General features: G+C 35.9%; 1 protein-coding gene and 1 non-coding gene across 2 annotated transcripts; both read left to right on the top strand.

The window, feature by feature from the left end:
* Positions 1-7,171: 7,171 nt before the first annotated feature.
* Positions 7,172-10,817, top strand: LOC104894112 (protein NRT1/ PTR FAMILY 4.6). Its single transcript, XM_010680282.4, has 5 exons — positions 7,172-7,269; positions 7,361-7,466; positions 8,203-8,420; positions 8,992-9,435; positions 9,717-10,817. Exons 1-5 carry the CDS (start codon positions 7,267-7,269, stop codon positions 10,650-10,652), a joined length of 1,707 nt encoding a protein of 568 aa, XP_010678584.2. The 5' UTR covers positions 7,172-7,266; the 3' UTR covers positions 10,653-10,817.
* A 202-nt stretch (positions 10,818-11,019) lies between these two features.
* On the top strand, positions 11,020-11,092 carry TRNAA-AGC (transfer RNA alanine (anticodon AGC)). Its single transcript has one exon. It is a non-coding gene; the product is annotated as a tRNA-Ala (tRNA).
* The last annotated feature ends 4,856 nt before the right edge of the window (positions 11,093-15,948 follow it).

Genomic DNA, 15,948 nt, shown 5'->3' with positions numbered 1-15,948 from the left:
TTGTCGAATTCCCCCTCCCCACCCCACCCACCCCACTCTCGTCGAATACCCTCATCCCAGTCAATGGCCTGCTACTGTTGTTAGAGGTCTCAATCTCTCTCTCCTCCTTCGTCATTGATATCCTTTTTTCAAAAACTGATTTCGAAAATGATTTCAAAATTTGACTTCAAAAATTGATTTCGAAGGTGTGGTCGGCTTGTCACCAATGCTCGTTGGTCGTGGTCTGGGGTGATGAGCGGCGATAGGTGATCCGGTGATGACGATCTGGTGTGGGGTGAGGTTTTGAGAAATAGGGTGGTTTTACGGTGGGCTGGGGAGGTGGGTTTCGGGAAGTAGGGTGGCTGAGGGATGGTGGGAGGAGTGGGGAAATCGACGGGGGAAAGGGGCTACTGCGAGGGTGGATGTGGGTTGGGAAAATCGACGGGGGAGGGGGGCTGCTGCAGGGGGTGAGGAAGGGGATGGGGAAGGGAGATGGTGGTGGTTGGGTGGTGGAGGTTAGGGTTTGGAGTTATGGGGTTAGGGTAGGGTTAGAAGTTATGATTTAGTTAGTTAATTAGGATTAGAGGGGTTAATTATCACTACAAAAATAAATCAATTCAGCAACAGTAAAAAATTGTTGCTATTCATGAGAAATTTGTTGCTAACTTGCTTTAGCAACAAATTGGAAACAAAAAATAAGTGTTGCTAAAAGGCTTGTTTCCATATGATTTTAGCTACAAAATCTGAAACATTTTCGTTGTCATATAGCATCCATTGAAATATTGTTGCCATGTTGGTTTCTATATTTGGCGCATTTGTTGCCAACTCTAGTAACGAGTTATAAATGATTGTTGCTAATATCTAGACACTAGTAACAAATTATTGATATCTGTTGCTAAAAATAGAAACAAATTTTTAATTGTTATAGAGTTACACTTTGACTAATGCACTCTTCATACAACGTAGGTTAACCTTATATTTTTGTTAATTGTTTTATGATTTGATAAATACATTTATGCAAATCAATAAAGAGAAGGAGAGTCAGTCCACTTACAATTCCGAATGATATGTGCATACTGATACTAATAGAAAATGATAATAGTGTATGAAACTTCTTGACATATAAAGTGGTAATTTGGCTAATCTTTCTTCAATGTGGGACATATTTTAAGGAAAAACTGATGTTATTTAAGCAACAAATAATAACATATATTGTTTCAACGATAACAAATCAAATATCTATTTCCATATTTGTTTCTAAATAGCAAAATAATGAAAATATGATGTCATCTATCAAGAAATCATAAAATTAATTGTTTCTAATGTGATCAACGAATGAAATATTGGTTATCGTAATTTGTTGCCATTTAGCAACAAATTGGAAATATGATGCCATCTAGTAACAGTTAGTAAAATTAGTTTTTCCTAATGTCAACAGAGCCACAGTTGGTTGTCTAATTTGTTGCTAAATGACAACAAATTGCCAATGTGATGCCATCGAACAACAAATAACAAAATTAATTGTTTCTAATGACAACAAACCAAATATTTGTTGTCGTAGTTTGTTGTTATATGACAACAAATTGAAAATGTGATGCTATCTAGCAACAAATAGTAAAACAACTAGTTTCCAATAGCAACAAATCAAAAATATGTTGCTTTTATTTGTTGAAAAATTAGAGTAAAAAGCGTCACTTTATAATAGGTAACAAATAAATAATATATGTTTCTATCTATCAACAATTCAAAATTTTGTTGCCATAATTTGTTTCTATAATGCTCTAATTTTTGTAACCCTAATGACTAACAGATTCTTGACACCGTTAGTCATTAAGGGTATTTTATACATTTTACCCCAAAAAGGTACCTGGTGCATTTTTTTAAAAAGTAGGGGTATCTCATGAATTTTGAAAAACCATAGGGGTACCTGGTGAATTTTTTTTCAATTCCTCGTAATTAAAGATTTTCATGGTAAAATTGTGGTTGACAAGAGTACAAGCGAAATTGTCTAAATTCTAATGAAAAAAGTTTAATAGAGATGTAAATATTTTTAATTAAGAAAAATAGATGTATGATTCCCTTTTAGTCAATTACCTTAGAACCTATAGGAAGCATGTACACATTTCCTTCTTTTGCAAATCAACTTATCTCGAAATAGATAAAAAGCTCCCACTTGATGGGATTTTAGATCAACATGTTCCGAATGGGTGGGACAACGTGATTCTCCATTAAGCTTACACGATCTTTTTTTCCTTACCAGTTTCTAGTATGCTCCGATCTAATTATATAGCATAGGATAATACCTAAATCTTTTGACAAAGAGAAACACAAAAATTATACTCCCTCTCTTTTTTTTTTTATCATTCTCACTTAGAATCTTGACACTATTCATACTTAGAGAGAATCTTCTCAATTTTTTTCAATCTATAAGAAAAAATATAGTCATGTGGGATCTTGTTTGATTCGTCTCAATTAGTACATTATTAATATTCAATCGTTATAATTTTTACTAATATATAATGAAAGATATTTAAGTTCAAAAATGTGCATTGGAAGATGTGTAAATGGAAAGTGAGAAAGATAAAAAAAAACAGAGGGAGTATCAATTAGGTTAAGATGACTAATTACACTATCCATCATTCTCGATCCCTTATGACTTATGAGTTATGGCTAATGTATCAAAGAGCTGGGAATATTATCTGACGCAAGGGTGATCATTACTTAGAATTGGATTGACTAATCTTATTTTCTATAGAGTCTATGTTTTGAGAGACGATCTCACGTTAGTGTTAACGTGAGACTACTGATGTCATGCTAATATCACGCGCGTAGATCAAACAGCAGTAGAATTAGTTAAGCGCTTGCACCTATTAGTTATGATAGCCTTAAATTGCTTCTGGGTGAAATAGTTAAGCGCTGAAGTAAAGTAGTTAAGCGCTGAATTATATTAGTTAAACGCCGAATTATATTAGTTAAGCTCTGAAATATAATAGTTATATCATAAAAATAATATTATAATGCATTTTATTGGCCATAATTTCAGTATCACGCATAAATAATTCTCTCTTTTTCAAAAAAAACTAACGCAATAATTCTCTCTTTCTTAAATAACTATCGCATTTTTGCATTAGTTATGCCAACCTTAAATAACCAATGCAAAAATAATGTTTACTAATGCATACAAATAAATAAAATTAATAACCTTAAAATCATAACTTTATAATATTTACTAATGCATACAAATAAATAAAATTAATAACCTTAAAATCATAACTTTTGACCGTCCATACTATCAACACTCAAAGTATAATAATTGTTTACCAAATATCAAAACTATAACCGTAAAACTATTCATCATTGTCACTCATAAAATTAATAGATAATTATTCATATGCTATAATTATAATCTTTCAGTTATTTTCTAGACTAAACTTATTAGCCATAAAATCGGAACTAAAAAACAAAAAGTCATAACTAATGTAAAAAACAATAATAATAAATATCCAAATATCATAACTATTTATCAGAAACCAATAACTAATAGCCAGAATCACAACTATCAACCATAAAACCATACATATAATAATAATAAAAATCATAAGTATCCAAATTTCATAACTATTAAGCAAAAACTAACTATGAATCATAAAACCATAACTAAGAGTCAAAAATATGCAACTAATTATTAAAATTTTTTAACTAATTGGAAACTATAACTGTTACGTAGTGCTAAACTCGTAAATAAATACTACTATATCCCCAATAGTAGGTTCTATAATAAGAGACTTGTGCAACAATGTCTGGACCCAAAGCCTGAACCTGAGCTCCACCTTCAGACCTGCAAAAAGGGACCCACCCTGGAGGTTTGGGTGACATTTCACCCTCCGAAACTTAAGTCAAGTATCAGGGGCAGAAAAGAAACTTTTAAAGAGAGAAAGTAGAGAGAGAGAATTTATGGCAGAATAACAGTACACTGCTATGAAAAAAGTACCTTTCCCTTGATTGCAAAGACTATTTATAGTGTTTGAAGTGACTGTTGAACCTTGATGTCACCCTAATTTGAGAGCATCTAATTGGTTGAGCAATAGTTTTATTGACACATGGCGATCATTGATTGGAGAGTACACATCATCCATTCTATAAAGATGTCCCTTGTAAATGATGGGCCTAAGTACAGATTGGGCCAGAAGAAGGGCTAAGTACAACTCCCTTTAGTCAGAAAGGTGTACTTTAGGCCATGCACCCTTTTGGACCATGTACTTTTCTGCAGCAGGAAAGGGCCACGTGTAGGGACAAAATGAGGCCACATGTCCCACTTATAGCCGTTGATTTTTAGGCTATAACAATAACTATAACTTCAGAATGACAAAATCTTCCCCCACAAATTCACCTTTCACCCGAAAATCAACTCACCCATCTGAAAAATTCCACCAGTGAACCCCACTAACCAACCTCACCACTCACACACCATATGACCTAGAAACCACCACCTGAACACTAATAAAAATCAACCCACTACACTATAACAAAACCCACCATCTTCTAGTAACTAAAACTCAAACGTTTAAAAACATTTGAAAGTGGGGTGTAGATTTAATTACCTTTTGATATCTTTAATTCCACAACCTTAATTCTCAGAGTTTGTTTATGATCATTTTCTTCAACCAAGAATACTTCTTGAAAGGAATAAAAAGAGAAAGAGCGGTGAATTTGGAAGAAATTAGAAAAGGAAAAAGGGCGAAATCGAGGAGGATGTTGGAGGAGATTGGGGAAGGTAAGAAAGAATGTATCAGCGAAGTAAAAATGGAAGAAGAAGAAGAGGAGAGAGAAAGGGGAAGTTGTGAGTTTTCAAGAGAGGAGAGAGAAATGAAGAAGAAAGTTGTCCTTAGACCAGATTAAGTGCTTGTCTGTTGGATTTTGACATGTCTCATGTTAAGACTAACTTGAGACCGTCTTTTATAAGACTTTGTGTTTTGTATATCCGATTGGCAAATTATCATCTTATATGGCATAACAGTCATCAATTTGTTATAAAGAATGCAGTATAGCAACGAATAATTAAAGAACAACTAACACAAGATATAACATGGTTCACTAACAATATATTAGCTATATCCACATGGCAAGGAAATTTTTTTTATTATCTTTTAAAAGAGGGTAGAGGTGATCATGGGCCGGTCCACGCCTAAAAAAATTTGCCCAATGGTTGGGTCGGGCCAAAATTTTGTGCCTAAATCCTACTGTTTCGGGGACAAAATGAGCGGGCTTTTCGAGCCAAAATCCTACTGGAACAAAAAATAGACTAAAAAGTCATTTTTTGCTTGCCTAAAGCCCGAGCCAAAAAAAAATTGGACAAGGACGAGTTGTATAGGGCCCGACTGCGGTTTATAAAATTATGTTGAAAACCCGTCCAAAAAATCAGGCCGAGCTGAGTTGATCAGCTCTAGAATAAGGAGACATAAGTTAATTATAAGGTTTATATAATACCTAACCTAAACAAAATAGGCCTAAACTCAAAACTAAAACGAAAACAATTCACTAAGTTGCATACACAACAACAAAACCCTAGCCTCCTCCTGTCATTCTCTTCTCTTCCTTCTCAAAAAACCCTAATCCTTTTCTTCTTGTTTGGGACTGTCATCATCCTTTCGATGATGATAAACCCCATATTCTTCTTCTTCCTTCAAGTTTTTATTGCTTCTATTATTAGTAATCTTCCATTCTCTCTCTTTTGAGGGTTTTCTACCCAAAATTTGTTTTCTTTTTCTCCTTTCATGGGGTTTGAAATTAATTTGGTTTCATTCTCTTCCCATGAGAAAGTTTAAAAAATGGTATGGAAATTGTCTGTATTGGTTTAAGTTCAAGACCATCAACATCGAGGTATTGGAAATTCAAATGCGATCAACATGGTTAAATCAAGAATTTTCTCCCCAAACTATGTGAAAATGATAGACTTAGCTTCCCCATCAATAGTTGCGTTATTCAACAAATACGTGGGGGTTGCATTGTATTGCTTGATCTGATTTATTATTTGATTTCTTCGAAAATGAATTAAATTTGATCTTGCCTAATTATATCTTGTTTTTCTTTAATACTTATTGTATATGCCGTTTGACTTCAATTAATGAAATTTCTCTTCCAAAAAAAAAGTTTCATACAAAGACCCTCATGATTTATTAATCCTAACGTCAGATAATTGATCAAGACATATTTCAACCGATCAAATTAGTGTTTTTAATTCAACTCCATCAAAATTCCGTATATGTCTTTTAGTCGTGAATAAACTATACCAATTGTTGGAGTTAGTATATGGAGTCTTAGTTTTCTTACTCCATAAGAACAAAAAGCTCCTTGTCGATATTACATTGGTAGTTTAAAGATATTTTCCCTTCGTTCCTTATATAGAGTTTTCTTCATTATACATTTGTTGAAAGTTGAGTGGGAAGAAACTAGTCACTACACACGGGAGCTACCCGGGCTTGCGCGAGGGCGTGAGACGCGACGCGTTTGCGGTTTTCGGACATTTTAGTTCAATTGCTTATTTTTTTTTTCGGAAATCAACATTCATATATTCGCTGATTTCGTAATTGCTATCCTTGATTGATTTTTGTCGTTATTAATATTTATGTTTTCCCCTTAATATCCACCTAGTTGATTGTGTTGTCGTTTTTTGCATCTTGGCTTTCCTCTATAAATTGGAGCCTTATCAGTCTTCTTAGACACACAGAAAAATTCTTCTGTGCTAAATTCTAAAGCACGTTCTCTGTATTTTTTTTGTTCAGGAAATTGTTCAAAATGTTCTGAATTCGTGACTGTACTGCACTGGAGGAGCAGTGACTCTAGAGGTTGGTTGCCAAGAGTCCGTGTGTACATACTTTAGGGCAATGTTTGTTCACGCCACGACTATCCAAATAAGTTGTTCCAATTGATCGTCCAGTTTTAGTTCCTACACCAATTACCCACATAGAATATACGTAAAATTAACTGTTATACATACTTGAACCCTTTTATTTCGCCATTAGCAAAATTTCTATGAGATAACGTTGAAGTTGATGTGTAGACTTTTGCAACACAAACATTAGTTGGCGAAAAGGTCCAAGAACTAGAATGTCAAGTCCTTTTCATGGAGTCGCTAGATCTTTCTCTATGGTTCACATAAAAAATGAGCGAAGAATAACTCATGTATGCTGCTATATATTTGCGTAACCCCAAACCTCCAATGTAGTAAAAATACCTTACTGGTGAAAACCATCATACTTGCAGTTTTATGCAAAAAGTTTCTCGTCCATGGTAGATTTTCTTATATTATGTCTTTTGATCAAATTTGATTCTTTGTTATTCTTTTTATCTAATCTTAGCAATACATGTATACATCACATAGGAAGAAGCGCACGGACTAGGCAAATGGGAAGGCTATGTAGATTGGAGAAACAGAACCGCCATAAAAGGCCGTCACGGCGGAATTCTTGCAGCCTTTTTCGTTTTAGGTTCGTGCTTTCTTACTTTCACTTATTACCTTCGCTAAATTTGTAATATGAAAATTTCAAAAAATATGGACGTGCATGCATGATGCATCATGATCACACACAGAGTGTGTCAAACACTTTTCTAGAGGCTAGAAGCTTTGCAATGTACTGCAACTGAAAAGGATTATCTTGCTAAGGAATAACGTAGGAGTTTAATTGCGATAAGCCAAATGAAAGTTTAAAAAACATACTTCTAACATTAAATACCGGAATCTCATGTATTCTCATGTATTTATTAATATAAATAAAATCAGATAAAATATTATTAGTTTATATCTTTGATGCGTGAATTCACTAGCTTTAATACTTGGTAAACACTCCTAACAATAAAAACTCTATAGCATTCTGATTTATAGATTAATGTGTGCGAGTTGTGACTCTCTAGTCTCTAGGACCCGGTTAAACTTAGTAGGAAGCCTAATACTATAACTAAAGGTTCACAGAGTTTCATCCTAAAACCGATTGGTGATAGGTGGAGTGATCCACCAATCTGTATATTAGCTAGTCATTCTCTCTCTAACTCTTCTTTAGTGTGGGACAATTATTCTAACTTACATGTGGGCTTTTACTCTTAACATTAATTCCAAAGCTATTACTATCACAACATTCTTTGCTTAGCTTGTATAATAGAAGTTGCAGATCGATCAACATGAAACTTATATAAATTTTTTGTTGATTGTGGTTTTTCAACTATCAGTTGTGGAGATAATGGAGAACCTTGCATTCTTAGCGAATGCGAGTAATCTAGTGCTTTACCTGTCAAAATACATGCATTTCTCACCCTCCAAATCAGCCATCATCGTCACAAATTTCATGGGCACAGCCTTCCTACTAGCACTTCTTGGTGGCTTCTTGTCGGACGCTTACTTCACCACCTATCAAGTGTTCTTTCTTAGTGCAGTCATTGAATTTCTGGTAAGTAGCTAAGAGTAGAGCAATTCATCTTAAAAGATGGAGACAATTTATAATCCTGCTTCATCATAATTTAACTATAATACCTACCATTTTTTTTTTGTGTGTGAAGACAATTTAAATTAATTAGAATAGCATCAAATCAATGTTCCTTCACGTGGGACTGTGGAAGTGACTACGACATGAAAGCAACTTGTACATTTTGAAGACTAGAATGTTGTAATTCTGTAAACCATAGTAGATCTGGGTATCCCTTATGCAAGGGGTGAGATTCAATCCCAGTACCTCGAAAATGATGTTAATACCATTAGACCATCATTTGCTGCTTAAATTTGCTAATATATAAAAAATATTATCATGTAATAAATACCTTTTAATATTACTTCTACTACTCATATAATTAAATACATTTGGTAAAATTAAATGTGTCATGGAGAATGAAAAAGATGGTTATAGTATTTTGAGATGCATTATGTCATATATACTTCCTAGTAGTATATATCAATATCATTACTAAAAGCAATATTTATGGTCCAAAAATTAACATATGAATGTCAATTGTACATTTATATAGGGTCTTTTATTACTCACTATACAAGCTCAAATAGGGTCGCTGCAACCACCACCGTGTTCTCCGAGCAACACCACCGATGGATTATGCGGAGGAGTCACAAGTGGCAAGGCGGCGATGCTATTCGTAGGTCTTTATCTGATTGCACTTGGTGTAGGAGGGATTAAAGGTTCGCTACCACCACATGGAGCGGAGCAGTTTGATGAAAGTACCAAAGGAGGAAGGAAGAAAAGATCAACATTTTTCAACTACTATGTATTCTGTCTTTCTTGTGGTGGTTTAATTGCTGTAACATTTGTGGTGTGGATTGAAGATAACATAGGCTGGCAATGGGGTTTTGGAATTGCCACTTTGACTATATTGCTAGCTATACCCGTCTTTCTACTTGGATCTGCTGCTTACAGGATAAAAGTTCCTGCAGGAAGCCCTTTGACAGTTATTTTTAAGGTCAGTTTTAACTTCCATCATAATATGTTTTCCCTAAGGTTAGGGGGACTTCTTTTCATGCACAGTTTATCGGAGTATTATATTTATTAGGAGTCTTGTATTATATTCCTATATGTAAAGTTGTTAGGATATCTAGTTCAGTAAGGTTTCTGGTATTAGGTTGTATCTTAGCAGAGTTGATTTTTTTTTTACATAAGTGATCAATTTCACATGGTGATGCTTTCTCTACATATATAAATCCATTATCCTAACTCTTATGATCAATTTCACATGGTGATCAGGTTTTCACAGCAGCAATTTGCAACAAGTGCTTCCCAAAGAAACCGAGCAATGCTGTGATGAACATGGAAACAAGCCCTCATACGGAAGCAAGCGGAACCACCCAAGAGGGACAAACAACTGAAACACCTGACCTTAAGTTCCTAAACCAAGCAGTGACCAACAATCCAGTCCATCAGACACTAGATTGTTCAAGGAAACAAGTAGAAGACGTCAAAATTGTGATTAAAACCATCCCTGTATTTGCTTCCACCATAATGCTCAACTGCTGTCTTGCTCAACTCTCCACCTTCTCAGTCCAACAAGCCGCAACAATGAACACAAAACTCGGTTCCTTAACAGTCCCACCAGCATCACTTCCAGTGTTTCCGGTCATTTTCATCATGGTACTCGCACCATTATACAACCACATCATACTCCCACTCTCAAGAAAATTGACAAACACTGAAATGGGCATCACTTATCTACAAAGAATTGGTACAGGCCTCATTATGTCAATTGTTTCAATGGCAGTAGCTGCACTAGTGGAGACAAAAAGAAAGAAAGTTGCAGAAAAACATGGACTACTAGACTCTCCTGAACCACTTCCTATTACATTTCTTTGGATCGCGCTACAATACTTGTTTCTTGGCTCGGCAGATCTATTTAGCTTGGCTGGTCTGTTGGAGTTTTTCTTTACTGAGGCTCCAAGTAGTATGAAATCATTGGCTACATCTTTCTCATGGGCATCCTTAGCATTTGGGTATTATCTAAGCTCGGTTTTAGTAACTGTGGTTAATCGAATCACCAGGATTTCAGGCCATACACCTTGGCTTAAAGGAAGCAACTTAAATCATTATCGCTTAGAATGGTTCTACTGGTTGATGTGTGTGTTAAGTGGATTGAATTTCCTGAACTACCTGTTTTGGGCTAGAAGATATAAGTATCAAAATCCATGAATCAAAGTTAATGCTGAATAAATGATTTGTAGTACTTAATTAGATCACTGATAGCTTACCTGCTAGGACAATTATATGATGTATTTAGGTATCATTGTACGTATGGAGTTGCTTAAGATTCATTATTCTGGCATCTAATCTTATTTAAAAAGGTATTGCTGAACACGCCCTTTTTTTTTTACATGAATTGTCCTAAGTTAAAACTTCATCTCTGGCTAGATATAGACGGCCTCATGAATTAGACGAGCTGGATTCGAAAGGGCAGCACAGCAGTACATATGAAGCTAAGAATCGACACACTAATTAACCGAATACACGCGATGTAGTGTCTATGTTTTATATTTTAATATCCTTGTTTTATCAAACAGGGGATGTAGCTCAGATGGTAGAGCGCTCGCTTAGCATGCGAGAGGTACGGGGATCGATACCCCGCATCTCCATTTTTTTTGCTTTTTGATTTTTCCTGCATGCAAACTGCTGTTTAAGCAAGGCTTCTTATGCAACTTGGCCTGGTCCTTCAAAGATCTGTGCTATCAACCAATTTCAGAATAAGGTCATTCAATTTGCCTTAAAAATTTTGGGTTAAAAGCGAGACGTACAGTAACCTAATAATCCCAAGTCCTAACGAACCTAACCAGACAACTTATAAGTAGACGGTTATGTGAATCCGTTTCCAAGTTCCAAGCCTAAAATTTTCCTTGCCAAACATGAAACATCCCCTTAATAGTATTGAATTAGAAGCAATTAAGCTATGCAGGGTGCATGATAAGTTATATTGGAACTTGAATAATAACAATCCCGACATGTTATTCAAGCATATGAATTGTGCTCGCGCCACAAACAAGGTTATGTCACTTGCATCAGTTACATGTTTGTCGGATTTAAGTATAAAACTAATTTTGATTTATGCAACGAACCATCAAAATCATTGTATACAAATTATATAAGTAGTCCTAAATCCATATCCTACCCCCTGCCACAGCCACTCTACCCATCACCACCACTCCTCCCAAAGAAAAAACCACAACCCCTCTCTTGAAAAATACCGTAACTACTCCCACAGATCAAATACAAAACCCAAACTTTCAAAAAAACCAGAAACCACTCTCAAATCTTCCAATAACCATTTCCATCCTTAAACCAAAAAAGAATGGAGTTCCCCATACCGGAGACAATCAGCTTGTACTCTCTCTCACCTCCACCACTTTCCCCCCAATCGTCTCCGGGGTCACCGCCGATGTCACCACCACACTTCATTCACCGAGGTTACGAGGGACCGATAACTTTCAACCGCCATGTTCGTCCGTTGATGCCGGAGATGAACCCGGGATTCACGGACTATGTAGTTCCTCTAGAGGAGGAGGAGGAGTTTGTGGAGGACATAACTTTTGCCCAGATAAAAGCAATGATACTCGAACCCAGTGCATTTCCCGACCTTTCAAAGAAGATGATGATGTATCATCACGATGCCAACGAATTTTTACCCCCCCATGTACCTCAATTCCAGACAGCTTCTCATCTCCCAGAAGTCATGAAAATATTCATGACATGGCTACTGACCAGAGAAGTAAAGGAGGAGCTCGAGGAGAGGGCACTAATTCAGAATCTAGGACCATGGCTAGACCCGACGCCACTCCTCCCTCACAGACGCTTGGTGGTAAGAGTGACACACACGGCTGATAGGTTGTCGTACACCTGTCAAAAATAATTCCTGCAAAACCTTCTAACAATGTAGTAGGGTAAGTAGGGTCGAATCCACAGAGAGATGGTCGTTTTAATCTAGTTTATAAGGTATAGAGAAACTAAACAAGATCAAGAATAAGAATAGTAAAGTTCTAAACTAATCAAATTACGAAAATCAAACTAAAAGATCTAGGGCAATGGTTCACCATGTTTATAACTATAATCTATCAAAATATCATCAATGGTTCAATGAATCAGATATCTAGAGCACAGGTCAATCCTTGGTCAGGCATTATAACGCTCTCAAATCAACATATGCTAGCACGGTCGCTCAACATAATCAGATTTGCTAATTGTAGGTAAGCCTAAAGAGTACTATCTCTCGATCTATGACTCGATATTAACAATATTTAATCAGACAATGATCAGATTGCAAGATTAACAATAAAACACTAATCAATTAGAGAAATCAATATTAATCAAACCATGAATAAATATAAATCAAATCATAGCATATAAACATGGATTCCCAAAACCCTAAAAATAAAAACTACTCTATCATGAAATAAATAATGAAATCTAAATCTACAAGGAAAAGCATAATTAAAGAAATCAAGGAAAGAAACTAAAAGAAATCATGAATTAGAGAAGGATAAAAATTAGGGTTTACAACTAAAACTAGAGAGAAAGAGAGAAAACTAAACTAAACCCTAAAACTAAAAATAACGTGAAAGGGGAGAGAGAGAAAAAAAAGAATGAAAACCATCTAAATAATATTTAACCTAATATGACTAGGAAAGTAATTTACAAGATAAGGAAAGTCTTAAATAAATCATTAATAGGCGGATTAGTGATCCGCGCGTACGCGTGGCAGATTCCAGCAGAAACAGTGCAATCTTCCGAAAGGCATAACTCCTTGACTAAAGTCTCCTCGGGCGTGCCACCTATCGTTGGAAAGCTCTTCAAGTCTAGTTTCCAAATCTGCTGGAATTACTGATTTTAAGAATCACATCAAAAATTATGATCAGAAGAGTAGACGTGACTCCTTTTTCACATTTCTTCTAATGATTTTCCGCTTCGTTTTTGCTCAAACTCGTACTATGACATATCCATACGATCCTTATATTGTAGCTCCTTTCCAAGTGCTCCTAATTCAAGCTTAGCTAATCATACTCCAAATACGTTATCAATGCCTGAAATTCATCAAAAACAAGAAAACATACCGAATAGGAGTAGAAAAGCATAACTTAAGAATATAATGCAACAATGAACCTAAATATGAAACTAAATGCTCTAAAATGCAACCTAAATGCACCTAAAAATATATATAAATATGACTTATCAAACTCCCCCAAGCTAAACCATTGCTTGTCCTCAAGCAATAAGACATAGACATCGGAAAAGTTAGACAACCTACAATATAGGACTACAACAGGGCTAAACACTCAATTGAGAACACAAAAGATATAATCACTACATAAACCAAGCACCGAAACAATCTCGAACAAAGCCGCATAGCATATCATGTATCGCAATCGACTCTCCAATCATACCACAAACCATCTCTCCCAAGTGGATTTAACCAAACCTGACAGACCTCACTATAGTTATATGCACTCAAATCTCTCATGTGTTTAAGGATAAATAATGACTCTCAACCTAAATCAGTCGACTCGATGAAGCAAATACTCTTTAACTTTGACTTTTTGACTCACTTAATACTCAACAATACAATACATAATGATCAAGAGGACTTTTAAGGGTTTAATGGGGCTAGGTTAAAGGTATGGAAATAATTTGGGAATTGTGGTGGAAAAACCAGAAGGGGGGCATCATATAACTAAAACATGACTATGAAAGGTCATAATAACTCCATGCAACAACTAACAATCTCCAAATCTAATCAACAACCTTTTTGACTTAAGAAATTCAATCATAACCCTTTTTATTTCACTTTATTCACAACTCTTTCACTTCTTTTTTTCATTTCATTTTTCACCTTTTTTTTTGTGTTTCTTTTTCACGAACTTTCATTTCAATTTTCAAGCTCACTAAACATATTTTCATCCTTCTAACCACAAATAGAGCACTTCAATTCAATACAAACCAAACCAAAACTAATACTCGCTCCCCCAAGCTAGGCTTGGGACAAGAATCAAATGAGGCAATGGCTTGTAATGTAGGTATTAATCAAACAAAGTCAGAAAAGGCTCAGCGGGGCTAGAGGAGGATAATATGAAAATAAGAATAACTCTGGAGCTAAGATCATCAAATGAAAGCCTCAATCATATCAAAATGTATGCACTATCAAATATCAAGGAGTACCAATCAAAGTCAAGATCAATGCAACAACGAGGAACTAATCACACATGAAAGAATAGAACTGACACAGATACGTCAGTTTATAGGCACAAAAGCTCACTTAGGTTAAGGTGTCTGCATAGTAATATTAAATCGAGCCAGAGAGAGATCAATCAATCTTACCACAAACAATCAGTTGCGAAACAATCGTGCTATGAAGTATCATGAACAAGATGAGTGACACTTAACAAATGTAGTAAAATATCAACAAAGTTCTCAAAAAGTCTTAGCAATAGTCCCATAGATGCAACTAAAATGAGATGAAATATGCTAATGCAACTAATAAAGCAGTATAATTTTTTTGGTTGCACGTAAACTCCCACTCCTAATAAGCAGTACAAACCGTGCAACATCCTACGAAAACAATGAAATCTACACTAGAAAGCAATAAAGGATAGAATATTCCTCCCCCAAGCTAGAATTTGCAGTGTCCTCACTGCAAAAACTAGATTAGAGAAGGAACAAAGTTGAACCCCAACAATCATCCAACACCAAAGTCACCCACCTATCACCACAAGTCACCAATCACCACTAACGCCACACAAGAATATGAAACCCAACAATCGATGCATCATCAAAGTTGTCCCAAGAATTCAACAAGTATGTCATCTCAAACAAAAATCCAAGCAAAAATTTGAAAGTCATACCAAGAGTATTAACAATAGAAAATAGAGAGACTTACAACCCAATGAAGAGTCGAATAAGCTTTAATCACATAACATTACTCTTGGAAGACCAACTTGAACTATTTGGTTGCTAACTTGCATAAGTCCTATAACACCATTAATCAAAATGCAAAGATGTGTTAATAAAAAAAAGAATTCAAAAGAAAAAAGGAATAAAAAAAACAGAAAAAACAAAGTAAAAAGAAAAGAAAGAGAAACGAGAAGAGAGAATAAGAAATCAGGGGGGGTGGGGATTTCGCGGGGCTGCGGGACACCGCAGTAAGGTGGTGGTGCGCTGGTTAAAGTGGTCGGCTGCAGCAAGGCGGAAGCGCGAGGGATTTTGTTGTGGTGGTGTGCTGGTTCTGCGCCGGAGAAGAAGAAGGCGCGAAGAGGAGGAGAAGGGGCGGTTGTGCGATAGCGGTCGCCGGCGATAACTCCGGTGGTAGCGCGCGGTTTATGCGAAGATGATGAACGGCGGTGGTTGATGGTGGGAGGGTGGTGAGAGAGTGAAACAGTGGGAGGGTGCTGCTGGAGTCTAGAGGAGTAGAGGTGCGAGGTTTCGGCAGGTGGTGCGCTGGATGGGCGGC

Source organism: Beta vulgaris, chromosome 5 (assembly GCF_026745355.1).
Source record: "Beta vulgaris subsp. vulgaris cultivar EL10 chromosome 5, EL10.2, whole genome shotgun sequence".
NCBI lineage: Eukaryota > Viridiplantae > Streptophyta > Magnoliopsida > Caryophyllales > Amaranthaceae > Beta > Beta vulgaris.
The sequence above is the reverse complement of the archived record's forward strand: the minus strand, read 5'-3'. Positions and strand labels throughout refer to the sequence as shown.

What these genes read in the sequence shown, in the direction of transcription:
- LOC104894112 (XM_010680282.4), top strand. An exon ending in GTGCAGTCATTGAATTTCTG is followed by an intron (nt 8,421 to 8,991) that starts GTAAGTAGCTAA and finishes ACATTTATATAG; the next exon opens with GGTCTTTTATTACTCACTAT. An exon ending in CTTTGACAGTTATTTTTAAG is followed by an intron (nt 9,436 to 9,716) that starts GTCAGTTTTAAC and finishes CATGGTGATCAG; the next exon opens with GTTTTCACAGCAGCAATTTG.